The sequence below is a fragment of the Coturnix japonica genome, chromosome 6 (genome assembly GCF_001577835.2).
Source record: "Coturnix japonica isolate 7356 chromosome 6, Coturnix japonica 2.1, whole genome shotgun sequence".
Classification (NCBI taxonomy): Eukaryota; Metazoa; Chordata; class Aves; order Galliformes; family Phasianidae; genus Coturnix; species Coturnix japonica.
Genome location: NC_029521.1, coordinates 30,957,179 through 30,984,996, shown reverse-complemented (window position 1 = coordinate 30,984,996; position 27,818 = coordinate 30,957,179). Strand labels below are relative to the sequence as shown.

General features: G+C 53.0%; 3 protein-coding genes across 22 annotated transcripts in view; 1 reads left to right on the top strand and 2 right to left on the bottom strand.

Annotated features, from left to right (window-relative positions):
• The window catches only part of STK32C (serine/threonine kinase 32C), a 47,711-nt gene extending 44,581 nt beyond the window's left edge, over nucleotides 1–3,130 (top strand). For both annotated transcript variants that reach the window (XM_015867623.2, XM_015867622.2), the window contains one exon: nucleotides 355–3,130. In XM_015867623.2, coding sequence (XP_015723109.1) covers nucleotides 355–493 — 139 coding nt within the window. In that variant the 3' untranslated portion in view covers nucleotides 494–3,130. The remainder of the gene's footprint in view (nucleotides 1–354) is intronic.
• A 1,115-nt stretch (nucleotides 3,131–4,245) lies between these two features.
• Nucleotides 4,246–15,517, bottom strand: DPYSL4 (dihydropyrimidinase like 4). Of its 2 annotated transcripts, none has more exons than XM_015867608.2 (14): nucleotides 15,003–15,517; nucleotides 13,334–13,422; nucleotides 13,045–13,229; nucleotides 12,254–12,418; nucleotides 11,470–11,531; nucleotides 11,298–11,378; nucleotides 10,468–10,536; nucleotides 10,262–10,382; nucleotides 9,292–9,448; nucleotides 8,172–8,313; nucleotides 7,267–7,437; nucleotides 6,756–6,935; nucleotides 5,661–5,832; nucleotides 4,246–5,315 (listed from the first exon to the last, which is right to left on the bottom strand). In XM_015867608.2, the coding sequence occupies exons 1-14, from the start codon at nucleotides 15,459–15,461 to the stop codon at nucleotides 5,224–5,226; spliced, it is 2,145 nt and encodes a 714-aa protein (XP_015723094.1). In that variant the 5' UTR covers nucleotides 15,462–15,517; the 3' UTR covers nucleotides 4,246–5,223. The 2 variants fall into 2 exon arrangements, with proteins under 2 accessions (XP_015723094.1, XP_015723095.1); XM_015867609.2 differs by lacking the exon at nucleotides 15,003–15,517 and adding an exon at nucleotides 14,643–14,751.
• A 1,644-nt stretch (nucleotides 15,518–17,161) lies between these two features.
• JAKMIP3 (Janus kinase and microtubule interacting protein 3) overlaps nucleotides 17,162–27,818 on the bottom strand; it is a 45,562-nt gene continuing 34,905 nt past the window's right edge. For 11 of the 18 annotated variants that reach the window (XM_015867595.2, XM_015867598.2, XM_015867597.2 and 8 more), the window contains 8 exons: nucleotides 26,673–26,738; nucleotides 26,169–26,237; nucleotides 26,015–26,092; nucleotides 24,020–24,223; nucleotides 23,686–23,751; nucleotides 22,732–22,773; nucleotides 21,105–22,284; nucleotides 17,162–17,184 (listed from right to left, as the gene is read on the bottom strand). In XM_015867595.2, coding sequence (XP_015723081.1) covers nucleotides 22,138–22,284; nucleotides 22,732–22,773; nucleotides 23,686–23,751; nucleotides 24,020–24,223; nucleotides 26,015–26,092; nucleotides 26,169–26,237; nucleotides 26,673–26,738 — 672 coding nt within the window. In that variant the 3' untranslated portion in view covers nucleotides 17,162–17,184; nucleotides 21,105–22,137. Of the gene's footprint in view, nucleotides 17,185–21,104; nucleotides 22,285–22,731; nucleotides 22,805–23,685; nucleotides 23,752–24,019; nucleotides 24,224–26,014; nucleotides 26,093–26,168; nucleotides 26,238–26,672; nucleotides 26,739–27,818 lie in introns of those variants that run through there. The other 7 variants (XM_015867602.2, XM_015867603.2, XM_015867604.2 and 4 more) reach the window with 2 other exon arrangements.

The window sequence follows — 27,818 nt, the reverse complement described above, 5'->3', positions numbered from 1 at the left end:
CGTTTCCTCTGCATGTCACAAGGTGCAGGAGCAGTGCTGCATCAACGCTGCTTTGCCATGTCCACGCTCACAAAGGGGCCCTGCTGTGTTCAGAAGCAGAGCAGCAGTCGGCCCTGTGCTATGTGTTGTGGGTGGGTGCATTGCTGTGCCCACACAGCGTGGTTGAGCATCTGGGTGCACAGTGGTATGTTCTGCTGGTGCTTCCACCCATGTAAGGATGTCACCATGTGCTGGAGGTGCCAGCAGTCTGAAGCCCCTCTGCTTTACCCTCCCTGGGTCTGCCATGGGGTGCTGTGGGGGTGCTGGGGCAGCCAGGGGCTCACGCTGTGTGATGTGCTGCTCTGCCCCACGCAGGCTGAAGAAGAGCCAGGAGCAGACGAGCGAGTCCACGTCTGCCCCTGAGACCACGGCTGAGGCTGAGACGGAGGCTGAGGCCGAGACCTCCAACCTGAACATGTGCAGCTCCGTGTGCTCCTCGGCGGGCAGCGGTTAAGCTGGGGCCGCCCCGCTGCCGCCTGCCCTGTGTGCACCGAGTGCCATTGGCAGTGCCCTGCAGCACCCGGCACAGCAGCTCGTCCCGCAGCGTTGTAGCAGAACAGTTCTCACAGAGCTGAGCTCTGGATTTACACAGGCACCGGTTCCACACGCCGAGGTGCTGCCGTGGGTAAGGATCCTCGCTATGCAACTTGCGGGAGGAAGGAGACCTATTTCACTACTTGTTCTTTTTTTAATGTCAGATTGCTGACAGGTTTTAATACAAAGCGATGGCAGCGTGAGAAGTTATATCTCCAACATGGGAAGCCAGCGGGATTAATACTGGATGGGTGGCTCACACTGTGTGAGGCACTGCTGCTAGCGAGGGCTGCGTGGGGCCCAGTGCTCCCACTGTGGGTTGGGGCTGCCCCTGCTGCAGCCACAGGTGGGAGCGGGGATGGGGTGGCCCTGCAGCTCAGGGATGGCACGGACACACTGTTCTCTTCACCACTGCCACAGTGTCTTTCCTGACTTGGGGTAAATAAATGCTTTTTGTGCACTTCTGGGGCTGGGTAATGATGAAATACGTGATCAATATGTCAGGTGTATTTAAGATAGTTCCTTCATGTAGCTGCTGTGAGTGGCAGGAGCCGTGTGGCAGGTCGGGCCATTTGGGCTCTGCGTGCCCAGGTTTGGGGGATGCATTTTGTCACGGGTTCAGGTCTTTTTGGAAGCTGTTTGTGACCTTCCAGTACTGCTTGGCCACGAAAGGAGGGCAGTGTCTTCATTTACCCTTCAGTTCTCTTTATTTTCAGTGTAAAGTAGAAGTGCTGTACATAACTTACCAAAACCTGTTTTTATCTTCCCGGTAAGGCAGGAGCTCTCTGACGGCTCCGCTGTGGGGGGTTGCCTTTCTCCTGCTTTCAGAGGCCTTCACTCTGTTGGTTGCTCAATCTGCTGCCTTGTGGCTTTTGGTTACTGTTGTTAAATGTGAGCGGTGGGTTCTGCTGCAGCACGAAGCCGTTGTGATGCACAGATTGATTGCAGCGGCGTTCACCTTAAAGCGGGCGACATGTGTTGGCTGGCAGATGCTGAGGAGGTGGCTGGGTTTGCATCCTTGGTCTATATTTGTAACACAAAAATGCATAGAAGAGGTTTTTAACAGATGCAGACTCTTTTAGGACAAACACTGCTGCTTTTTTAGTCCCTGTGGATGAAATCATAGAACGGCTTAACCGTGTACAGTTATTTTATATGAAAGATGACACTAAACACTTAATTTCCACAGTTTTATGTGGAGATCAGGAAGTGGCTGTTTGTGCAGAACCACCTTCATGAAGGGGCAGCAGAGGCTGGAGGTGCACGGCTGGACCTCAGCACCGGCTGCACAGTGATGGGTGGGGGTAGCTCTGCTCACAGCCCCGTGGAGTGGCCCACCTGAGCACCACTCTATGTGCCCACACACCTGCCTCTCTGCCCAGCCCTGCCCCACTGACTGCCCCCTGTCCCCCTGTGCGTCATGCAGTGCCCGCAGCAGCCCCAGGCAATGCCCAGCAGTGCTGGGGGCACGGCACAGCCACTGCCCTGTGGTGAGATGGGGGCACACACATGGGGAGCACAGGCTGAGGAGTGTGTGTCTGCCCTGGTACCTCCTGCACCTTGTTCTCCAGGACAGCTGATGTGACAGGCTTTTGGAGCACTGCGCAGTCTGGACCCTGTGAGTACAGCATCTCTTGGTACTCGTTTCCAGCCACATGTGGATGTGTTTCACTGCTGCCCACTGCAGAGCAGGTTCTATTGCTGCCCATTTACTTATGCATAGATACAGGAGATGAAGCTGAAAGCTAAGAGTAGCTGTGAGAAGGAAGCGCAGCAATAGTGCATCAGTCCCGTGCTGGGCTGTGGGGCTGTGCTCTGCCCAGGGGCTGTGATGGCTGCGCTGCCAAAGCCCTGAGCCCTTCTGTCCATCCTCTCTGTGGAGCTGGGTCAGTGCTGCTGTGAGCAGAGCTCACGGGGCAGTGTGAGGCACTGCCCTTTCCCATGCAGAGCCTGCAGCAGTCGGTCTGGCCCTGCTTTACACCTCCACGACAGTGTTCTGTATATAACTATTTAGAGACGTGTATTTTTTGTATGACAGATTTATACAGGGAGTGCCGTTATCCGCTGTGAGACGTCTACATCACCTGTGAATTATTCTCCTTAAACTCTTACCATAAGATTCTTTTCTTCTCGCTGTTGTATTTGGGAGTTCTGCAGAATTGCCTATTTTCAAGTGTTTCCATTGAATTCCACAGACTTCGCTGGGAATTTTGTGTAGAACCAGGTCAGGTCCGGATGGGTCTTTTGTTGCCAATTGTTCATCACTGCACCTTGGTGAGAATAAGGGTATCATGAATGGGGGAATATGAGCTCGAGGCCGGATGGTGCCGAAACCCTGATGCCTTGGTAGGGAGTATTTTTACATGATCTCGGTGTAAATGGGAGAGGTAAAGTATACCTTTGTATCTTATGTTAATATACTTCTGTAATTTATTGCATAGCAATACTGCCGTGTCACGGAGCATTTCAGTTAGGACAACAAACGTGTGGTTTTGCAGACACTGCAAGAAGCCATTGCCTATGTGGAGTAATAAACGTGGATTTTTAACATTGCCAAGTTTTGGCAGTCGTTTCTGGGTTATTGCTCTGCAGGAGAACAACGCTGAGTCCAGGACAGAGCGCATGTTGGGATACGGGTCTTGCTTCCACATCGCAGACCTCCTCTGTTTAGCATCCAGACCACAGCGGTGGCATCACAGCCACAATGCACCATCACTCAGCTGGGCATTCACTGCTCTATGGGCGCTCCTCAGCAGCTCTGTGGTACAGCTATGTAATGAGCAGCTCCATGTGCCAGGTATTTCCTAACAGAGGTCCCTGCCCCTCTGAGCCCGAGGGCTCTCGTGAGGCCACTGCCCATCCTTGAGGTGCATTGCAGAACACTGTGCTGCTGCACTGTGCTGTGGTGTGAAGGCTGACCCTGAGAAACACCCAAATGCTGAAAGCTCCTTGGAAGCACAGCCTGACACCCCGGGATGCTCCATCCATCCATCCGACAGCAAAGTAATGAGATGAGCTGCAGGAATGCAGTTGTGGTGCTTAATGCAAAGGTTTAAGGGCCAGGATTGCTGCTCCTCAGTGGCTGCAAACCACACTTGTAGGGCCTTCCCGGGGTCAGACAGGTGTCCTTGTGCCTTGTAATGCCCTGCAATGCCAGGCACAGCAATGGCACTCAGCTGCTCCCCTCTGCCTGGCTGAGCCAGTGTCTGACCCAGAGCCTGCGGTGCTGTCAGAGGGAATTAGGGCTGTGCAGGCTGAGTGCTGCGGGTGGGGCTGCTCCCTGCCTGCACCAGACACACACTGGCAGACAGATGGATCTTCAGGACAAGGCTCAGACATGTCGCTCAGACAAGTGCAGGGTTCTAACCTTGTCGCCCCACTCCAAGGCCAGGGTAACCCTGTGCCAGTGCTGCCTCTGCTCCCCCAGACCACTCCTATGCCAGGGAGAGCAGAGGGGAGGGGTGGCCCCATGCCCAGGTGCCCTTAATAAAGGAGCCCAGCTGTTGAGGATTGCAGTGCTTCCCTCATTAAGAGCAGCTGTGCTGGAGCTCACGCAAGGCTGGGACACCCTGTGCTGGGGTTATGCTGCTGTTGTCCTTGCTGGCTGTGATTTCAGCATTGTGTAGCTTGGGGACGTGAGTTCAAGTGAGCGTTTTCCCTATGAATGGCTTCTGCAGTTGTCAAAAATGCTTTTATTATACAGGTAACAGCGCTGGGCAGAGATGTAGGTCAGAGCAGGTAAGCAGGAAAGGAGCACAGTCAATCTGCCCCACCAATCTGGTCCAAGCATTGAGGCTCAGGCCCACAGCTGCAGCCCACCTTGCACACAGCAGCTGCACGGCCACAGGACACAGTGCAGAGCACACATATCCAGCTCCACAGCAGCACAGATGGCCAGCTGGGGCAGGAGCACAAAGTGAGGCAGGTCGGCTGCTTCCATCACTTCAGGATTTCCAACAAGTTTATTCAGTGCAAGGAACAAAACCAACTGCGAGCCGTTGGGCAGAGGGACATGCATAGATCTGAGGCACAGAGATTCACCTCTTCTGTACACACCTTTACATGTAACAAACTGCCTCGCATGGATTTCATAGAGGAGCCTGCCATATGCCAGCAGCCTTCAGCTGGGCCCTTTATTGGCTGTAGGACTTCACTTATGATTGGTACGTTAAAAACTGTATCAAAAACATTTCTTAAAAGTGTGCCCAGAGCAGCCCGGCGTGCAGCCCCTGTGCACTGCCCACATTACAGCCCACGGGGACAGCTGCCAGCACACTGTGCCTATGGCACTGTGCATCAGTGAGCAGTCCATAGAGAAGGGTGGGCATTGGGATAGGAGGGAATGAGCACCAGCCGAACTGCTGCGGCCTTCCTGGGCACAGGGCAGCGAGCAGCACTGCTGAACACACGTTGAAATGTACCTCTAGGAGTGGGCATGCAACGCTAAGGGCTCTGAGGGTCCGGGAAAGAGATACAGACCAGGAGCTCTAGGGACTGGGGGACATACAGGCGGGTTGAGCTACCTCTGCGTGGGCTTTGTCTACTTTCTACCTAAGAGAAGGTTCATCAGGTGCCCTGGGCCCACCTCACTTCCACCCTGAGCTGGAGGGAACCAGCCGTGCCCTTCACACCAGCACCGTGGGAGCAGCATCAGGACAGGGAGGTGATGTTGGAGCGCCCGCCTGGAGGGGCCATGATCTTCTGGGCTGTGCGCCGGGCAACGTGGTCATCAGCCTGTGAGCCTGGGGAGAGCAGAGCAGAGCATCAGTGTGTGGTCATAATAACCTGCATCTCCTTGTAAATCCATTTGGATGCTGTGCTAGCGTAGTACAGCATAAATGAATGTATGGCCTTCTGGTATTTAAAAGGGGCTTCTAAAAGAGGCATGAGACTGACAGCAAGAGAAGGGGGAATGTCTTTATACAAGAAGAGGGAAGATGGGGTGGGTGTGAGGAAGCTGCACAGGGTGGCAGAGGCAGCATTAATGCTCCTTCCTGGGAGCAGAGCTGTGTGACAGCCCTGAAGCCGCACAAAGAAACACATCCATGTTGAGCCCTGCCCCACTCACAGCCCCCTCCCACACCTACCTGACAGGCTGAACCCCGACTGGTGCAGGTTGCGCACGGGCACGGCGGGCACTTTGCCGGCACAGGCTGCGATCCTGGAGGCTGCAATGGTGGGCACAGCTTTGGTGCTGAGGACGACATCATGGACGGGGCCATCATACAGCCCCCGTGGGACACCGTGCACCTCTGCCAGCTGTGGGAGGGATGTGGAGTGTGACATGAGCCTGGGCACTGTGGTCCCCATCCTGGCCCCCCTCCCTTCACATGCAGCATGTGCTGCTCCCAGCCCCACCGCACAGCCCAGGGCTCCAGGTAAGGCAATGGGCAGCACAGGGCTGCCGCAGCCTGGGGTAGAATCCCACAGGCACCCCTCACCCAGAGCAGTGCAGTGCCACGTCCTGCCAGCCCCTGTGTTCTTGGGCATATTCATCACCAGTATTCATCACAGTTCTGCTTAAGGCTGCATGGTCTCCACAGCAAAGCAGACTGATGACTGACAGCATGACCAAAGGGTCAGCACACACATGTGGTTTGCAGATGAGGAGTGTGGGGTTTCATTAAAAGCCCACGGCCTGATGGGTTCTCCACCAGCACACGGCATTTTCCACAACAAGCTCTGGTTGAACCACAGCCCAGGAGACACAGCCCAGCTGTCTGCTTGTTTGCAAAGCACCCAATGAAGCTGCCCAAGTGAATTAACTTAACAAACAAATCACCAACTGCCAGCTCTGACACTCAATTATCATCTAGCTGGGAGAGCGAGGACCTTCAGGACGTGAGCGTTTATATTTAGCCAGCTCTGTGTGTCCTTTGTGCCAAAGCAGTGGTACGGGGCATCTCCCTTCAGCACTGACACAAACACAGCCTGACTGCCGGCCATGCACAGCTTGCTGCACACACAGACTGCATGGAGGTGCGTGGGGCCACCAGGCTGTGCCACCACCGCCTGCAGAGGGGCACAGGGGCAGCGCTGCAGCAGCACAGAGCAGGGCATCGCACCGCAGCATCCCACCTGCACAGCTCTCCTTTCTGCTGCACCTGAGTGCTCAGAGCAGAGCAGTGACCACAGTGCTGTACCACAGAGGTGGTGATCACTGCAGATGAAGCCGTCCTTACCCTGTTCCTGGCCTTTATTCTTTTATAAACAAAATCAGGGAATGTCTTCCTGGGGATGAAGCGACCTGAGCCCTCGCTGACAAACAGGTTCCCGTCCTCAAGAACAACTCTGCCCTGACTGATGACCACAGCAGGAGCCCCGTGACACTCCGTGCCCTCAAATATGTTGTACTCCACGTTCTGGAAGAAACAAACCAGGATGTTTAATGCTCAGAATGAGGTCAGCACTTAATTGCTCTGCTCTGCAGTGAGAGCAACCTGTGTAAGCTCTGCATCTCAGCAGCAATGCATTGCAGCTCAACCACTGCTGCTCAGCCCACCCCCACCCCTCCCACTGTCCAGCAGTGCAGTAAATCACATGTTTTGCACTTTGCATTTCCTTTGTAGTCCTCCACCTGCTCCTCTATTCACACAGTGAATGCCCTCATCTCTTTGATCTGATGAAAAGTAACTGCTTTGCTGCTCCCTTCCTGCTGTAAAATCGGCTCAGGAAAATAAAAACGCTTCTTACCAAATTGTGAGTTTTTGCCGAGATGATTTTTGTAGCCTTGGGGTTCCACACGACCAAATCTGCATCAGAGCCCACAGCGATTCGTCCCTTCCTTGGGTACAGGTTAAAGATTTTTGCAGCATTTGTGCTGGTCACAGCCACAAACTGGTTCTCATCCATCTTTCCTGTCACCTGTGAAGAGAAGGAAGGAAGGGCTGTTCAGTGCAGGGCAGCACAGCAGTCCCACCGCAAACAAATCACCCCGGGAGCTAAGGGTGCACTGCAGGGGTTGTTTTCTGCACTGGGAAAGATAAGGTCTCTGAAAAGGGCTTCCTCTGCAGGCTCAGGTTCCCTGTACAGGTGCCTCACATCCACCAGGGATGGCTAAGAATATTTCAATACAGAAAGACAAGAAGTGAACCTAAGTAGTACTATTTATCATCATTATTAATAGCCTTAAATATCTTAATTCTCTTGAATTATCTCATGACAAATGGCATTTATCTCAAGAGCAAAGGCTCCATCAGACTGTGGCAAGGCTGTGTGCCACGTGCTGTGACCCAGGGATGCTCCTGGGGGCAGCAGCCCAGGACAGAGGCGCCGTGGCAGCGCTCCATCCCCACCCCCCTGTGAGCACCAGCCAAGAGCAGCATCTCAGCCCTTAAGGTGATCAGTGAGAGCTGTCTCCTGACTGCAAGTCACAGCACGGGGGCTGTTCCCCCACTGCAGCCTTTGAAGAGGCTTTGAAGGCACTCAGTGTCACATTTCCTCCATTGCCGAGCTCTTCTGAAGGAGCCGTCTAGACAGTGTCACACTGCAGGGCTCCTCTGAATTAATGAGCAGTCTGACAGTCAGATTTGAGCAGCGTTCACATCCACTCGCATTCAGAACTGGGAAGGAATCAGGTTATTTATTTCTGCACCTACCACACACTTCTCCCAGATGATGGCCATCCGCTCCTCGATGCCATTCGTCCCCTCAGGGATTAAGGTGAAGTTGTCCTTCCCAACGGCTTTCTGGGCAGTGTTGAATGTGCAGTGAGCACTGCCCGCCACCTGCAGGTCCCCGCTGCACCCACAGAGAGACACGGTCAGAGGATGCTGCAGACACCGCAGCTCTGAATGGGCTGCTCAGCAAACCTGCCCTTCCTGCACAGCTGCCATGCTGGGGAGGCTCAATGGGAGCCGCGTGTGACACAACAACCCCCAGGTCCTGAGCTCTGATTGAGGGATGTGGGCACTGTGTACGTGGAGGGGGCAGGCTGGGGTTGGACTTGGAGAGCTTCCCCACCCTGAATGTCCTCTGATTGTATGATAAACACTGATCTCATCAGTGCAGGCTTGCAGGCAGGCAAATGGGACCTGAGTGCCCCTGGAAGCCAAGCAAAGAGATGCACAGAGGTACTGCACTCTATTCACTCATAGAGACTAAGCACTGGAGTCTTCCAGTAGCAGCAGCCTCATGAGCACTTCTGCTATTCTCTCCTGAACTGGCTGTTATTTCTATTTATTCAATATCTTGATCTCTGTACCCTCCTTTTGAACCTCGAACCCTTTTAACATGAAGATGGTTCTAAGAAAAGCCATTCTGATGCACCTCCAAAGTACCTTTTAAAGCAAGGATACAGTCCAACACAACAAGCACATCTCAGTCCCAGAACATACTGCAGGTTACACAGTACTGTATGGACATGCACTGCACATGGCTGCAGCCAGCCCCAGAGGGTCACTGCTGCACATACAATGTATTTCTATTTTCTCATCCCTGTGCCTGTGGACACAGATGCTTGTGCTGACATGGGGATAACAACTGACCTCAGCAGCCCCCCGTGCACCATCCCCAAGCACTTACAAGTTCAGATGTCAAACCCCACGAACACCCAGTGCTGCTCCTGATAAAACCCTTCATCTGACATCAACACCAAATGGGAGCTCAGTGTGGAGCTCAGAGGATGCTGTAGCCCCAGAGCACACCCCCCCAGGCCTTATGACACCCCCAGCACTGCCCACACACCCACACCGGTTGTGAGTCCTGGTCTGCACTCACCAGGACAGCAGTGAGGAGAGGCGCTCCGGCGTGGTGGGGTCAGGGCTCAGCGGGGGTGAGGTGACGAAGGCTGCAGCCTTGGCCCAGTTCTTGCTCCAGTAGTGCGAGCCATCGGTACCCAGGCTGGCAGTGATGGGCTCCCCGTACACCACAGTGCCTGCAGAGCCGTGCTGTCAGCCCTCACCTCCATTCACAGAGCACTCACTGCTCACTGGGCCACTTCCATTTCTCGCTGGTGTTCTCAGCACAACAGCTTTTAAACTCAGACTAAAACCTCTGATTACCTCTGATGGCTGCAAAGCACTGCCAGGACATCTATTCATCCTCTGAAAAAACATGCATTTCTAGCTGCAATTTGCTCTGCAGGGCAGTCTCAGGTTGAGCATTGGGAAAAAAGAGCAGCCAGGCACCAGCACAGCTGTCCAGGGGTGGGAGATCCTCATCCCTGGAGGTGTTCAGAGCCATATGAGCACAGTGGGGTAGGTGGGATCTCAGAGGGCTTTTCCAGCATTAGTGGTTCTGTGATTCTATTGTATGTACCCAGCCAATGTCCCTCTGGCAGGGAGCAGACATGGCCATGCACTGCTGCTTTCTCAGCACACCGCTCTGTACCCGACTCCCTGCAGGAGCACAGCTGGCTCCCCCCACCACTCCCAGGTTTGAATTTAGAGTTTGTTCCAGTTCCACTTTTCATTTAGTTCATGGTAAATGATTAGGACTTGTTTTCTGTTCTTTTTTCAGCTGCATCTACTGTGATTCAGGTGTCAGAGTTTCAAGTACATCACGTGTTCTGAGCGCAGCTCAGAGCAGTGAGCTCTGGCACATGGTGGGGAGCAGCCAGCACCAAGAGTTAGCACCCTAGAGAGAGAACCGGGGTGCTAATGAGCTCTTAGCCCTGCTGCAGCTGGAGTAGCATTCCTGGATGTATGTGAACGGGCTCACTTAGCTTGCAGATATGACATAGCTTTACCTTTTCTCTTTGCTTGAGCTACCACATCCGCCGCGTTTTTGCTCATTATTTTCGTGACATACAGGGGGCAGTTGGCTTGTTTTGCTATTGTAATTGCACGGTACACGGCCTCTGCTTCAACCTGCAGACACAAAAAGCAGAGAGCATCTCCTTGCAGCCCCGAGGAGCCACGAGCTGCAGCTCTCTGGGGATGTGGGCAGCATTACCTCCTCGGGGCGGCTCAGGACGTGCCCCTCCGGCCCAGTGATCCCAATGTCCAGCAGCCTCTTCTGCTCCTAAGGGGACAAAGAATATTACTGGCTGTAATGCAGATCACTGAGAAAACACAGAACTCTTCAGCCTTCTCAAGTAATTGAGGAGTTCTATGTAACATGAACAGAGGGATAAATGCCACTGAGGGCGGGCAGCCTTCAGGGAGCCCCTCAGTTCTTATTGGGAACTACAGAGCAGATTTCTGTGACGAAATCCAGGTGAGTGTGTGGAACTGGGAGGATGCTGCTGATTTGACCAAGAGCCCCAGGTCCCCCTGCACGTTTCTGCCACAACAGGATTTCCTACCAGCCCCATCCCTCCAAAGCTTTGGTAATCAGATTGTCCTGGAGGCCAAATCCCACCACCAGGTGTGTGTGGGTGGGAGAAGGGGTGGGATGGAGGGAGAGCCGCAGCCACAGCCCCCAACCTCTTCATATCTCAGTTCATGTGCAACGAGCAACCAGAGACTGCTCTGCTGCAGCAAGGTCAGCCCATGCAGTGAGGTTTCTGTCAGAAGTGTTACACTAAATGACCTAGGTGATGCCAGCAGACAGCATGCACTGCAAAATGCCACTGATCACCTTCACAAAGCAATAGTGCCCAGAGCAGGCTGCTCGTCTGCCTCACTTGGAAATACTCCTATTGATTCTGAGGCATCAAATGAGCACTAAAAGCACTCTGGCACCTCCTGTCAGACACTACGGCCCATCTGCTAAGTCAGGGTTTTGTCTCACACCAAATTACTCCAACCAGCCTGCAGTTTAAATGAACATAAGCACAGTACCTCCTCAATGATGTCCCCGTTCTCAGCATGCACTTGGGCTATGGCCCCCAGGTCTCGAATCATGCAGAATATTTCATACATCTGCCAAGAGAGAGCAGGTACCCGATATCAGACAATGGATCCTGCTCACTGTGGGTCACGGCTTCCACTGCACAGCAGCCATCCGCATTACCTGGGCATCAGTGCACTGAAGTCTGTCCTTGTAGGCCATAAAAACCAGGAAAGAGTTCACACCTTGGGAAGAGAAAACGAGAAGTGCAGTGATTGCCAAAGCTCAGAGCCTGGGCTGAGCTCCGTGTGGGCTCAGCTGAGAGCAAACCAACACGGGCCTCTCTTATTTCTAAGCACTGTTCCTCAGTGCACTGTTTCACTGGAGAAACAGGAGCGCGGTGCTTTGCACACAGCACTGCACAACATCCCTATTGTTCCTACTGAACGTAGGACATGATTTATGGAGCACAGAGTCAAAGCCTGAGAACTGCCAGCGTGTTTTACATGGACAAAGGCAATAACTAATTCCAAACTATGATCAAATCACAAACAAACTGCATTTCATGAGGAGGTACATATGAAAAATATCTGCTTTAAGCTCCGAATGGTCCATTACTTCAGCTGCTCAGCATTTTAATGGGAGACTCACTGCAAATTTCTATGTTAAATGACCAATTAAGGCCCTGATTGCAAGGCTGCAAATTACACTGGAGTCATTTAGCTTTGCATTAGCATATCTGAAAACAAAATACAGCTTCAAACCCGGCATTAAGAATTAATGAAAGGCACAAATTCCTGACGCCTGGCCAGCACCTCCCTGGGCTGCATCCAAGGGATGCTCGGAGTGTGCAGGAATTAGAGCACAAAGGACACCTCCGGGAAAAGCCCAACGCTTCATCTCATCCCATGAGCCCAACATCAAGCACTTTTAAGTAGTTTCAGTAAGTCAGAACTCAGGCCCTTACCCTTGTCCTTCACCAGCGCCTCCAGCTCCTCCTGCAGCCCCTCGTGCCAGCGGGGGATGTCGATGTGCAGCGCGTAGTCGCAGCAGGCCTTGCTGTCAGCACGCTGCCGCCACTGCTCGTAGGCAGCCAACAGGCTCGTCCCAGCCTCGGGCAGCACATGGTCCACTGGAAGACACAGCACAGCACTGGGGTGCTGCCTGGGGACAGCTGAGTGTGGCTGGAGGAGCTCCCAGGGTCACCACAGCCACTGCCCCAAGAGACACTCCAATAGTGATTCACATGCATAGAATCATAGAACCATTTGGGTTACAAGGGGCCTCTAAAGTACACCCGGTGCCACCCCCTGCAGTGAGCAGGGGCACCCACAGCTCCATCAGTGCTTATGAGATTCAAGTTGGATATTAGGGACAACTTGATCTCCAGAGAGCAGCCAGGCGCTGGCACAGCTGCCCAGGGGTGGGCAGTGCCATCACAGAGGTGCTCAGAGCCATGGGGATGTGGCACTGAGGGGGTGGGCAGTGGGCACGGTGGGCTGGGTGGGCTCAGGGATCTCAGAGGGCTTTTCCAGACTGAATGATTCTGCAGTTCTATGAGGTGAAACAGGAACAGCTAAGTGTGTTCAATATACATGTATTAAAAAGGTTACTGAAAAGCACATCATGCATTCTACTTCACTTTGTAAAGCTTTGGTTACTACAGAAGTACGAACTCTCCTCTCTGCCATGAGGAGAATGAAGCTCTGCTGTGACAAATGCCCTGCATGGTGCCCAGCTCAGTGCTGCCCATCTTACTTATCATCGTGGTTCCTCCTGCCAGGGCCGCCCTTGTCCCCTGGTAGAAGTCATCAGCGGGGGCCATCCCCATCACAGCCATCTGCAGCCGCGTGTGCACATCGATGCCGCCCGGCACCACCAGCTGCCCGTAGGCATCCACCGTCCTCACCCCGTCGGGAACAGCCAGGTTCTCTCCAATCTGTCTGAACACAATATTCAGGTGAACTCACAGCCCTGCAGCCCCACAGAAAGGAACTTAAACAGCACTGAGATCCGCCTGGCAGCGACATCACGGAATTTCACTTACTTTATCAAACCATCCTCCACATACACGTCGGCATAAAAAGACTGGTCATCGTTGACAACCTTCCCACCCTTGATCAGAAGCTGCTCGTTCTAAGTGGAAAAAGAAACACAAATGCAGGATTTCTTCCCGCGGATGGATGCGGTTCCTGGTGAGATGTGGGGCTGCAGGCACCGCTAAGTGCGTCCCATTGACCTGCTAATTTATTGCCACAATGAGCTTTCCCAGTCTCGGTGGAGCTGGTAACGCCTCGAGGCCTTTCCTCCTTTCAAAGTAAGGCTGCGCACAGCTGTCGGATTGATGAGATCTTTAACCAGAAACATTAGAAAGCGGCGGAGCTGCAGCACAATCAGGGGGCTCCTCTCCGAGCCTCCCATACGAACCGGTATCACCGAGGCCGCAATGGGCGGTTTGTGCAGGGGCTACAAACACAGCGAGGGCTGCAAGCAGGGCAGGGCAGGGCAGGGCAGGGCAGGGCAGGGCTGCCGACCGTCCCGGCGTTGCGTGCTGCTGCGGGACGGCGGGCAAACACGTCAGGGTGCGGGGAAAGGGACGAGGAGGAGCCCAAACAACAGCACCGCCTTTCGAAGAACCCTTCATCGCATCGCTATTGTTCGTACACGTCCCATAACATCCATCACGAGGAGACTCGGTGCCGGCTGCCCCACGGGCACGGCGCAAATCCCCGCCCCCGGCCGGGATCCGGCTCCGCTCCGCGCGGTGTGTGCGGGGAACTGAGCCGTGAGCGGCGGAGAGAAACGGGAAAAGGGGAAATAAACAAACGCAAAAGGCAGCGTCGCTGCCCGGCGATTCCCCGCACTCCCGCTCGGAAGCCCCGGCAATAGGAGCAGGGAATCGATCCCCTCCTACCGCAGCGGCGGCGCCGGTTGGCGGAGCGTCCCAAACAGCGGCGACAACAGGCGGAGGATCCCGCACAACCGCCCGCAACGCTCCGGGCGCGGGATGAAGCTCGGGATGAAGCTCCGGGCATTGCGGGGCGCTGCGGGGCGCGGAGCCGCCTTTGTGCGGGAGCGCGGCTTCGTGCGCGGGTCGCGGCCGGGCGGACAAAGGCGCGGAGCCGGAGCGCCGGGTCACGGCGGGTCACGCGAGGCCGCCGCCACGAAGGAGCCCGAGCCCGGAGCCGCCACGCGAGGCCGGGGGTGGCGGGTCGGGGCCGCGCAGCCCCAGCGCGAAGGAGCATCGCGCACAGGAACCAACAGCGCCCGGCGGGGACGCGCGGCCGAGCCCGGCTGTTCCGCTCCCGCTGCGGGGCAGCACGAGGCCGCCCCCTGCGCCCCCCGTAGCCCCTCACCGTGCCGCGGGTTCCGCTCTTCTTGCCCGGGTTCGACATCTTCCGCCGCTCCGTGTGTCTGCGCCGTGCCCGGCCCTGCGCGGCCCCGCGCCTGCGCGCCCCCCGCCGCCGGCTCCCCCCACCCGCCGGGTCCACGCGCCTACTATTGCTGCTATTGCTACTATTGCTGCTATTGCTACTATTGCCGTCGAAAGCTGCTCCGGGGCCGTAGGACGGAGCTCCGTTAGAACGGGCGCGAGCGGCTCCTGGTGCCCGCAGTGCCCGGTGGCTCCGCGCCGACCGGCCCCGACACCCACGCGTGGCTCCCCCCGACGGTTCGGGACGGAGCTCCGGGCGCAGCCGCCCCACGCACTCACGCACCTGCCGGCAGCCGTCGGGCGTCCCTCCCGCGGTGGCGGCCCCCGCAGAACGTGGTGGCGGCGGTTTGGGGCTGCAGCTGCCGTCGGACGGGGTCACGGAGCCGCGGGACCGGCCGGTGCCGCCGCCGAGCGAGGGGAAATCCAACGTCTTGTTGTCGAACGCGTCCTCCACGCTGCAGAACATCCCGCCGCGCTTCTGCCGCGGCCGAGGGCTGCCCGCTCCCAGACCCGCGAAGCAGGCGGGCAGCGGCTCGTTGCTCCGCTCCGCCATCGCGGGCACCGGGCGGCACCGAGCGGGAGCGGCGCCCGCAGCCTCAGCGCCCACCAACACGGCCGCGCCCCGTCCGCTGGGAGCGTCCCCCCGCCGCGCCCGGCTCTGCTCCGCGCCGCCCCCCGCCCCGGGCGGCACTGCATAGCGATCCATAGCGATCCACAGCGATCCACAGCGATCCATAGCCATGCTAGGGATGCTGCGGGTCGGCACCGAACCCGAGCGCTGCTGGGGACCCCCCCGGGGCTCCCGTAGGGTCCGCGGTCGGACCTCGGCACGGTTCGGGGCTGCGCTGCGGGTGGGATTTTGTTCCGGGTCTCATCGACGGCTCAGCTGGAACTTCAGCTGTTTGAAATTAGGGCTCGTCACGCGAGGCTCCCACCTGCAATGGGACAAAACAACTCACCCTTTTCAAGGTTTAAAACAGCTCTTTTTATTAAAAGTTTACAATAATTTATGTATGTTACAAATGAATAGAAAGTCTCTTGATATATATATATATATATCATATGAATCACAATACAAAAATATGTGTAAAATTCTGTAATGGATGGATGCAGCCCCGCTTTGGGCCCAGCAGTCACTGCCTCAGCACCGACCCAACCTGCTGCACTCGGGATGTTGGAGGTGACACAGGAGAGCACACAGCCCAGCGGCCGGGGAACCATTTCCTCTGCTCTGCACCAATGGTCAGCGTTCCTTTTTAGCAAACATACCGTGCACCAGCACAGGATGTGCTGAGCGTGCCCACAACGTGGATTCCTGAGCCGGGGGCTGCTGGTGGCTCCGTTCAGGAGCTGCTTAAGGCACTCCGGGATGCGCTGAAAGCTACGGGTGCTGCTGGAGCACAGCACTCACTGACAGCGGCAGCCAGGTGAGCTGAGATCCGAGTGGCTCTTAGTTCAGCTGTGGTTGCATCAGTCCAGCCCAGTGCTGCAGTACCCGAATTGGGAGCGCCTGTGACTCCTTTGGCATTCCTTCAGGAGCTCCCCGTGCTGCAGGTAACACATTGCACGCTCTTTCTGAACTCCGGTAGGTGAAATAAGGCTGCCATGGCAGAGCAGCAGTGAGCAGGCAATGCACTCAGTGTGTGCCCCTCTGCCCCTTGGAGCAGGACTGAGCCCCGGGCATCCCCATGCTGAGCACAAAGGGCTTTGCTGAGCTCAGCAGCTCGTCTGTGTCTCTGTCCTTCTGTGCCTTTAGACAGAAGAAACTATTTTAAAAACATTCTTTGAGCCATATTTTTTTTCTTCCCTATGTACATAACTTTTTACACATGAATATTAACATCTACATAAGCGTAATCCCTTATTTACACATGGACCTGTCCTGTACAGCTCTCTTACTGCAGAAAACATTGTAAGGAAGTCTAACCAAGAGCTGGAGCTGCACAGCACACACACAGCTGGGCTCTGAGTTATGGGGGAAGCTCAGTTTGGAGGCAGTTCTGTGCCCCTGGCTGCCCCCCCGGCAGGGTTAAGGCATTCTGCAGGTGCCAGCAGAGCACATCCCAGGCCTTCCTGGCTTGCAGTACCTCCACGAGGGCCCGCAGTGTGATGCACAGCTCTGAGCAGGCGCTGCCATGTCACTGAGTGCGTTAAGACATCGCGTTCAGGTGGAACTCAAAAAGGACGTTTGGGATTTGGCTTCTTTGTGCATGAAATGTGGAGGTGATGGTTTGGCTCATCTGGTCACCCCAGTGTAGGAACTTGTATGGGGTGGAGCTGGGATTGGGTACGTGACTCCTGTCGGATGATTATATGCTGATATCAGAGTCCATAACCTTTGATTCATGTTTTGTCCCATTACTTCAGCACAGAGGGAACAATTTGCATTCTGGGAGTTGTGTTATCAATGGTTTCACTTCTCAGCTTTCTGAACCTGACGTGGGTTGCAGAAGAGGCGCGGGTACCTATGGGACAAACAAACACAGGGTGAAGCACAGTGAGAGGCCCCTCCTGCGCGATACTGATCCCAAACACTGCAGCAGCTCTGGGGAGCCCTGCCCTCACTGCGGGCTGTAACTGCTCCAGCAGCAGCTGTGTGAAGGAGGGCTGCAGGAGCAGCCATGCAGGGCTGAGACAAACTGCTCTGGGAACACAGAGCCAGTGTTAGCGTGGATCCCGGCAGGAGCATTCAGCACTGGCAAAGCCTTTTGTTTCTTTGGTAGCACATGGTGCTCACTGGTGAACCTGTACTACACCTGCATGTAACTGTCGTGCAACTGCGTGGTGGTGTTTAATTGCTTAATGATGTTTGATTGCTTTTTAAGAAGACAAAGCTATTAGCTTACAACTGTAATTGCACATAAACTGCATGGTTCTATTTCTAAGTAAGGAAAATATATTGGGTGGTGTATCTGCAGCTGTTGGGGTTGCACAGCCGCCCTATCGGAGCAATTATTGCAGGCTGGGGAGGCTGTGCTGGTCTGGCAGTGGTGAATGGTGCAGCCCCCACCTCCACGGCTGTCACAGCGCTGCCACCTCCTTCACATCCCCATAATGGTTCTGCTGTCAATTTGTGGCAGCCCCGGGGCTTTTCCTGCTTGTTACAAGAATGAAGCCAGCCACTGGGACAGCCCTACTTTAGCAAAAGCCACTGATGGAACAAATTTGCCTATATCTGCCTCTGCAGATCTTTGTAACAAAGCCATCACGGGTCTGAGCTCCTCAGACAGGTTCATTTCCTGGCGGAGGTTTGTCTGGGAGCTCTAATTGCCCAGTGGGGCAGACACATCGGCACACATCACCCACACTGCTGCACAGGGCAGCCCATGCACTGCCCTGCCTCCTGCCATGCACTGCCCTGCACGCTCTGTGCCCACTCACACCACGGCCTGCTCCAGCCCTGCACCTTGCTCAGCCCCCAGCCTCCTCTCCTGCCCCTCCAGGAGCTGACTGCTGCTGCTGGATCTACCTGGCAGGATGCTGGGCTGTGGGCTGGGTGCAGGCACATCTGTATCCTTAGGAAGCCAGGCTGAGAAGCAGGAGCTGGGCAACAACAGCTGAAACTTAAGCCAGGTCAAAGAGTCATTGTTCTGACTCTTCAGAATTGTCATTCTCTGCAGTATATCTCAGAAGGAAACCTTTCTGCAGCTCTGTGTATGCGCACCATGGTGCTGCTGGTGGGGACACACCAGTCCCTCACCATGACACCACTGGGCAGCTGGACTTCCTCTCCAGGCCCATCACATGAGATCACAAATGAAGGGGAAGAACTCACAGCAAGCTGTGACTGACGGCACCGTGACTTACACAAATGAAGTTTAATCTGGTTAATTTGTGTGTATATCAGAATTCTGTTCCTCAGCCAATAGTAAAGGGCTGTGCTGCGCATCTCAGCCCCATCAGAGTGAAGGGGCACAAAGCCCACACGTGCCCAGATTACTCACAGTTCATTCTTGGAACTTTAAATGAATGAAACATGAAAGATTGATAAAGATGAGTTTATTTTAGCTGGTCAGCTTCTCTTGCTTCCTCCCTAACAGAGGAGGAGGAATCCTGCCCTGTCTGGCAGATACAGCCATGACATGAGAGTAAACCAAGGTGAGAACACTATGGACCTCATGGAAATGAGATCTGCAGCCCTGAAGGTGAATGACGAAAAGGGCAAAGTTTGTTTCAAAAGAGGTGCTTCATGGACCATGCTTCTGCAGTGCACATCTCAGGTTTTGTGCCCAGTTAGGGCTGAATGGGTATCTCAATTACAGCCACTGCCTTGCTGGTTTTGGTGAACAAAACATTACATTGCTAACATTATTCCCATGTGAAATCAGTTGTAGCTGTGGAGTGTCTAACCCACGTAGCATGGCAGGACACAGGCAGCTGGAGCAGAAAGCTCCCTGTGACACTGCTCCAAACCTCAGCTCTGCGCTGAATGCTGTGGTTTGGGTGAGCAGAGCACCCCATCCTGCCCTGTAGATGGGAACCAGCCACAATGCAGCAGCTGTGGGAAGGCCTGGCAGATGTGATGTTAATATTAATCAAGGCATTTAACCCCGTATTTATGCCTGCTCACAGATCAGACTTTGACTCTGCCCACAAAAGCACAGACCCCGAGTTCAGGAGGTTTGAGGGGGAGGGACCTGCAGGAAAAGCTGTCATGGCAAGGAGAGATCAGGGACAGCTCTGCTCCTTACAGCAAACATGAGGACACTGGTAGGAATTAATTGTGTGCTCAGTACTAAACACCACAGCACAAAACAGGGCTGTACATCAGCCTCGTGCTTTGACCATTTTGATGACTTCCATCCTTTCAAGAACACACGATGAGCACATAGCTCTGCTCCTATTCAAGCACACAGCTCTGCTCCTATTCAAGCACACAGCTCTGCTCCTATTCAAGCACACAGCTCTGCTCCCATTCCCTTCTGGGTCTGGAGCTGTTGTGCTCCTGAATCTCAGTCAAACACACCCTGTGCTATTCAGAGGTGATGGGAACACCGTGCTCAGGCCCTCAGAGAGCAGAAGTGTGTCTGTTCATCTCAATGAACTGGCCGGCTGCAAATTGACCTTAACAGCAATACAAGTCAGTAGAAATACTTTTCCAGCAAGGTTAATTCTGGGCATTAAACTGTTTGTGTCCGACTTATTGCAACAGATCAGTCCCGTGTGAAGGTCTGTTGCTCTGGGGCATCTCAGATAACTCCCACAAAGCAGCCGTCCTGCTTACAAGGAAAACCTCCCCAGCTCTGCTTCACATTGTTGTCTGCTGCAATTCACTGGATGGTACTTTGCAGCCTTTTACTCCATGAATTGAAATCTCTCCATGACCAAACCTCCACTCTGTGCTGTGCTCAGGCAGCACTGATGTTATTATTCCTGCCCGAGGAGCCCCACCTCAGCTCATCACCAGACACTGCAAATACAGACTGACACTGTCATCTCTATGTATTCCTGTGTATTTCAGTCAAGTCAACCCCTGAAATATTAAAGCAGAAACACGGTGCAATGAGGCACTGCACTTCCCTGTGTGCTGGTTATTAATAGTCTGCAGGAAACCCCTTTGTTAATATTGAGCCGCATTCTGCCCTTTACTGGCACCAATTACATGGGACTGACATCACAGCAAACACAAGCAGACTTTGAGCCTTTTGCTTTACATGCTCCCATTCATCCCTATGGGGGGGCTTCCTGAAGGCTTGAGTTTCCCCTACTCGGCTCACGTTAAACAAAGGTGTTTTGAGTCGTTCTGCACAGCAAAGCCTTCCCAATTCGTATTCTAATATTCCAGTATTCTAATAACACAGCTCATTAACCTTGTGTCCATACCCTGCCAAGTAAGACTCTTACAGCCCCTTTAGAAACGAATGGAAACAGACAGGATGTGGCTGATGGGATGAAGGGAAGTTTAAGCCCCAGCAGCTCATCATCTCTCCCGTTGATTGTTTCTACAAAAATGGGCTGCTGACCTTAAAAAAAAACCATCTCATCTGATGACTGAACTGAACTAACGACCCTCCAGGCTCATAATGGAGCGCTGATCCCGGCAGCTCACTGCTGCCCCCTACCGACGGCAGCCCGCAGCGCCGCAGCCGCTCTCTGTGCTGCAGCGCCCCCTCGCGGCGCGGAGGACGGACGGGCAGGCTGAGCTGTGTGCGAGGGGGGACGAACAAAACCCCGTTCAAATACTGAAATTCGATGCCTACATTATGGACTAAAGTAAGACAGATAAATAAGTAGTTTACATAAAGACCTTGGACAAACTCAATGTTTTCTCTGCATTATTATCATGAATAGTTTGAGTCAGACTGATAGCCACGCGGTTACAAAGGAGGATATACAGCAGATGTAACCCTATAATAAATCCACTTTTAGGGCTCTGTTTCCTTACCTGCCGGAGCTCTTTGGCTTCATGTTCCTCCTGGTGCTCCCGGGGCTGGGCAGAGCTGCTCCCTGCAGCCTGTGCTGCTGGGGCTGCAGGAGCAGCAGGAGACGCCCATCATCCACCAGCAGGTCAGGATTTGCACACTTGGCTCCAGTTCCCATTTGGCAAAGTGTTGGTGGGACTCCTTTGGGGCTCTTCCTCCTCCACATGTTGCTATAGAACATTCCTTTTGCTGGCTCTGAGCCTGGCCTCAGGCCGCACGCTTTGCATATATGTGCCTCCATTCCTCATACCACCTCCAACACCGCTGGGGTCAGGGATGACGTGTTTTCAGGTTCACTCTTTTTCAAGTTGATCTTTTGAATGGACACTGTTGAGCCTTTTAGCATCATTCAGGAACGGCAAACTCTAAATTAGTGCTCCAGTTTAGTCATGGTGCTGTGCAGCGTGGCCTGCTGAAATCTCACAGCCAAGTCCAGCTTCATGTCCTGAAGGCTTCGAACAGAGCTTTGTGTTTGTCCCCTCATGCTGGGCTGCCGGGGTACTCAGCAAACCATTGGACAGAGCCCGTGCTGTGATGAAATGCCTTGGAACATTTCTCTTGTCGGGAGTTATTCATCTGGAACGCTCCCTATCATTTCCTTTCAAGACAGATTTGTAAATAGCTGTGAATCACAAATATAAATGACTGACATAGAAAACAGGACAAAGTCACTTCCACAGAGAAGCAATTCTCCACCTGCTTAGCAGGGAACTAAAATCTATTCAGTTTATCTGAATTAGTATACTGCTGCTTAGGTAAAGCTGAGCTATTTCAAGCAGCAGAGCGAAGACCTCCACTGAAAGTCTGTTCCAAGCAGCTGAGGCAGAGCTCCCTGGGAGAAGCCCAGAACTGTTAATAGAGGGAGGGGTTTTTTGGCTTTCTTCTTTGTCAGCTTAGTTCCAGCTTTTGAAAATGCACGGTCAGAGATTTTGGTGGTGCAGACCCCACCAGTGCAGGAATTCCTACACAGCCTGGTTCATCTTCAGTCTGAAAGGGTCAGAACAATTTGCTCCTCCATCTCCAGCAGCAAAATACAAGATATATTTGGATTTCTGGACATTGCAGTGTCTCTTTTTCTGCCTTGGCAACCAATGCCATCCTCCAGTTCATAACAGTAGAAGCAATTCCAGCTTCATCGGTAGGCTGAAACAAGAAAAATACATTAAAACATGGAAACTTCAAAGAGAAGTAAATCCATTCATAAATGCACAATAATTCTGTCACGTTCATGTCTGTGTATATCTGCTTGAGTTATACAACAAACTGAAAAGAATTTGTGTCATATCCCATTGACCTCCATGAGTAACAGAGACCATTCCATCCAATGCTGCTCATGGCCAAGTGGCAACATCTGCCACCTCTCCAGGCACAAAGGGGTTGGCCTTTTTTCTCCTAATTACATGAGATAAAGGGTGATCCCTGCAACACCTCGGGCACATGTTACTTCAAAGCTGCAGGGACTTCCATGCTGGGGAGGTGTGGGCAGACCCGGAGAGTACACAGACACAGCCAAGGCAGCCTGTGCAGCGCTGGGTGGGCTCTGTGCCATGTGGGAAGAGGAGGGGAACCCAGCACAACCCGAACACTTACCTTCTGCATTTGGCCTGAAGGGCTAGGACCAAAGAATGAAAGCTAGAGAGAAAAATAAAAACAAAAATAAAAACTGAAAAGGGGGAGGGAAAAGGAAAAAATGGAAGAGAAGAAAGAGAGTAAGATTTTACAGTGTGTTTAGCTGAGAATAAGCCACGGTTACAGACAGTGCAACAAATCTTTGTGTTGGGAAGCAATCCTGACTGCAGGCTGACCCCAGGGCCGGGGGCTCTGCTCAGCTCAGTTGGTCACCTGCACCCCTTGGGGCATGGAGAGCTACAGCCCAGCTGCAGCCTGGGGCAGGCGGCCAGGGAGATCAGCAGCTGAGGTCTCCTGATACTTCAGAAGTGTGCACTGCTAAGGTTGGAGCTTGAGTTTGTGCAAGAGTGCAGCTCAACAGCTACTGAGCCTGTGGTAAGGGGAGACTTAGACTGGGTGTAAGGAAGTAGTGTGTCACAATGAGGGTGCTGAGGCGCTGCATGGGCTGCCCAGAGAGATGGGGGTGGTCCCTGCAGGCAGCCCAGGTTGGGGCTCTGAGCACTGATGGAGCTGTGGGTGTTCCTGTTCAATGCAGGGAGCTGGACTAGATGGTCCTTACAGGTCCTTCCCAATTCAAATGATTCTAAAATTCTATGGTTCTACAGTTCTGTGATTCTACAAGTTCCCTCTTGGTAACTGCTCCAGGAATAAATGTTTCACATGAGGGTAATGTCAGGGCAGAATTCAAGTTATGGTTTGGCCAGAACCGGAGCTGTAGGAGGAGAAGTGGTGCCAGGCACATGGGAGCTGCCTCTGTGCGAGACTCAGGTGGGAGCTTTGGGCACAGGGAGAGAACTGTGAGAAGGTCATTTATGCACGACATCAGCTTTTATAAGATTATTTCCTTAGCAAAGATGGAATGAAGATATGGACATACACACATCATGTATCGGCTGCTCATCTGCATTCCCTTACCTTTTCCTCTAACTCTTTTATTTGTCTTTTTTGGCCTTCAATTCTTTCTTCTAGCTCTTTAATTCTCTGTTCAATTGAAAATTCAAGAAAAATACATTAACCACCCAAACACAAGCATATACAGAAGATGTATTATTTTCAGGGATTTGACTTAAATATACCTCTTCTAAAAAAAACAAATGTGTGTTTTAAGCAGAATGCCATTTCAAGGGGTGCTCTGAGGCAAACCAAACCCGGATCCAACACCAGGACCCCCCAGTTCAGCCCTGCAGGGGTGGCATAGATCTCACTGTGCCCCTGCCCCGAGTGCTGCCTGCCCACTGCAGGCACGTACCTGCTGGGCATGTTGGACCAGCTCCATGCGCTCGCGCAGGATTTGGGCATCCCTCTCGCGCAGCTCGCTCATCACCTGGCGCTTCCACTGCTCTACCGCGCTCTTCAGTTTCTCTTTCTCCTCTTCTGAAAGAAGTTCGGAGATTTTGGCTCCAGCTTCTTGCTGCAGGGCATCATAGAGCATGGCTTCTAATTCCAGAATTTGCTAATCAAAAATAATACACACGGCTGTCAGCTCAACATGGTCACGGGTCACGGGAGGGTTTTGTGGGGAACTGGTCATCCTTCCCCCATAGGACAAGGGAAGGGCTGGAGGTGGTGCGCTAAGTCCTGCACTGGGCAGCTCAGAGCTCCATCACAGGGCAGTGCACTGGGAGCCCCGTGCTGTGGGGCTGTGAGCAGTGTGGCTGCTGGGAGGGCTCAGTGTGCCACCCAAACACATGGGTGTCAGCTCCTGCTTTCCTGGAGTCGGCAGACAGCCGTGCAGAGAGAAAGAAAAGACAAAGTAGTGTGGTTGGAACCTCTGGGCTGGTTGTAAATGCCAGAGATGTCTGCTGTGATAATTCAGCTGAATTAAAAAGGAGCAATTTGCTCCATTTTGGAGGCTGGTGTTGGTGGCTGTTGCTGTTTTCTTATTATGACATAGCGGAGTCAAGGCAGAATAACACTCGTGTTTGGAAGAATAACAAGGAATTGCACTTTGGAGCTGCAGACAGGTGAGAGCAGCAGTAGTTGCTGTGTCTCTGTGGGGATGGTGGGATATACAGAAAGTTTCTCCTTCCACTTGTAGCAATAACCCCAGTTTGCTGGCTGACCATAACTGCCCTAACAAAACCCCGCTGCTGGGAACACGCTGCACCTTTGGGCCCCACCCTTTGCTTACACACCATTGTACCTCTCTGCTTAAAGTGAGTTGTGAATAAAATGGAAAGAACTGGGAAATTCATGTCTTGGGGGCAGTTGTACTCTGTGTGACAAAGCATTTCTCGGAACAAAATCCTCAGCAGCAATTAAGGGAGTGAAAACCATGCAAAAAGCGTGGCGGTTCCGGCTGCTAATCGGCTTGGCTGTGGCTGCAGGGGAGATTAGCAGCAGCTCATCTCGGGGAGCACAAAGGGAACATGGATGTGAGACAAGTTACACAAATCAAAAAGGTTTTTACAGTTGGAATTTCAGGGAGGAACAAAGTTTCTGGCTGCTCTCAGCCCACATCTGTGTGCATGAAGAAAACCACTGCGCTGCCTGAGTATATGGGGAAGTGCAGATAATCCTCAGCCAGTTCTGTGCAGACTAAGACTCACTTCATTGTGCTCCTTCCTTCTGCTTGAGTGGCAGATAAGGAGCACTAAGCTGCGTGTTTTGCCAAACCAGGCTTAAGTCATCCTCACAGGGTCGGAAAGTGCCCTGAGAGCTCTCCCAAGTGGTTGGACATCCGAGCAGATAATGGCTTTCCAAAAAAGAGGCTTCTCAGGAAGCATAACTGTCCTCAGGATTTAAGGGAAACCAAAGGAATCAGCTAAATCAGTGCATGCATTTATGCCTTTCAGACTATATATGTACTTCATTTAACCAGAGGAAGTAGATCAGCTGAGGGCTCAGGAGGTGGTTGAAATGGCATAGGATCCATTAGTGTGTGCAACGAACCTCACCTAAGAGCAGTTTCATTTCAGGTGTGCAGAATCCCATAATATCTCCAGGTATTTTGGTGGCAAAGACCATAAAGAAAAGCACTGTCATTAACTACAGCCTCTGCTAAACTTAAACGTGTGTTTAATAACTTTCCCATCCTGCAGGGGCAGCGCATACCCAAGGACCACCATCCATAAGGACATCATTATGAGATCAGGGCACAGAGGATTTGCTCAGCATGGCACCCTTGCAGTCCTTGGTCCGCTCCATGAGCAGCAGTGGCAGAAGCAGGGAGTATATCTGGAGACAGCACAGCACACACCTTACAGGGGGGAAATGGATCCTGCTGGCACTGCCCGGTCCTCACCTTGTTTGCCTGGTCCAACGACTGCTTCCTGAAGTCCAGCTCCTCGTCCAGGTAGCCCTTCTGCTTGCTGAACAGCTCCTGGTGCACAGGGAGGTGCGGTCAGTGCTGTGCCTGCCCTCCCTGCCTTCATGCAGTTCCACCCCCGTTCCCATACCTTTTCATTCTCCAGATCCAGCATCTTCTGCTGCAGCGCGGACTCGGTCACCTCAATCTGCTGGAGCCACTGTGCACACAAAGAGAGCGGGGCTGAGGCAGAGGCTGGGGGCTGCTGAGGCACATGGCCACAGGCAGCAGTCAGCCCTCATTGGAACTTTGGATTGCATCTATGCACTGCAAACATGCAGTGAGCTTCACTAACTGACAGGCAAAGGGTGAAACCTACTGTGATACCTTTGCTCCTATAAAAATTGGTGATGGCAAAAGGCATTAATTCAAAGTTTACCATTTGCCCACCAATGTTTTCCTAATTAATTAGCTTTTTAAAACAATCAATTCATGCACATGGCTTGAATTTTCTCTTTATTCTGACAGGAGCCCATTCAGGTGTAGTGCCCCATAGGGAATCCTGGCCTTTGGTGAACACCTTCTGATTCATCCCCAGCACCTCCAGCAGCTGTTCTGAGCACCAGGGCTCACCGTGGGGCTCCACAGCCGTTACCTTTTCAGCCAACGTGAGAACTGTCCTTGCTTGTATGACAACAACTTGCTCCTCGTTGGTCAGGTTCTGCACAAGATCAGAGCAGAATTACAACAAGCCCCGGCACCTGGCAAGTAACCCAGCACTGGGCCACTGCTGTGTGAGATAAATATGAAATTAAATACATTCAAGCAACAATAAACTGAGGCAAATAAAGATAGCATTGTAACACGGTGTTGCTGCAGGAACAGCTGTAATTAGCTACTGATGCTGAATGGTGGTCATGAAGGTGGGGAGTTCTAAAACTCTGGCATTAAGAAAGAAGATGCAGACACCGGATCTTGTTTTTGTCCAGCAGGGAATAAAAGCAGCTGCACTACCCAAAACCAGGCTTTGTGGGACGTGCTCTTAGAGAAGAGATGCAGCCCTTGGCCTTTGCTTGCATGCACTACAGGTGTGATTGTGGGCACAAGGCTGGAGCAGCAGGGCTGGGAGGTGACTCCTGGGCATGGGACTAACCTGCCATCCCTGCTTGCAGTCCCTCATGCACTAACAGATGAATAGGGGTTTATCTTTCTGCCTTTTCCAGGGTCAGCCTCACTCACTGGTGCTCAGGTTTAAGCACATGCTTTATTCCTCACAACCCAGAGGTTTTTGGATTTGTCATGCTTCTGCCAATACAAGCATCATTCATTGCAGCAGCAGTAAATATTGCTAATTACTTCAGTATCTTCTGATTCCCCCGCTATCTCCTGCCTGCAGGGCTGTTTGGAGGGGCAGAGGGTGGGTCCAGGCAGGGCAGTGAGAGGTGCTGTTCTGACTGCTCTGAACAGAGGCACTGCCATGTGTCTCATACACAGGGACACCCACCTGCAGCTGTAGTACCTCTGCTCCACATGTGTGTGGGTGCACATAAGATGTGTATGTGCACCATCACTTCAACCTGATACAGGTGAAACGCTTTCAAACTTCTCACTACTTGCTTGTTCTCCTATTGCTGCTGTAACTTGTTATGTATTATCCTGCTTCCATTTCAATGCTTTTGGTATTAGGCAAAACTAAAACACACAGGCGTTGAAATGGAAATGTAAAGCAAATGCACAGAATAAACCACGTGAGAAAAATAAGAAGCACGAGAACAAAACTTTCGAAGTGTTTCCTGAATAA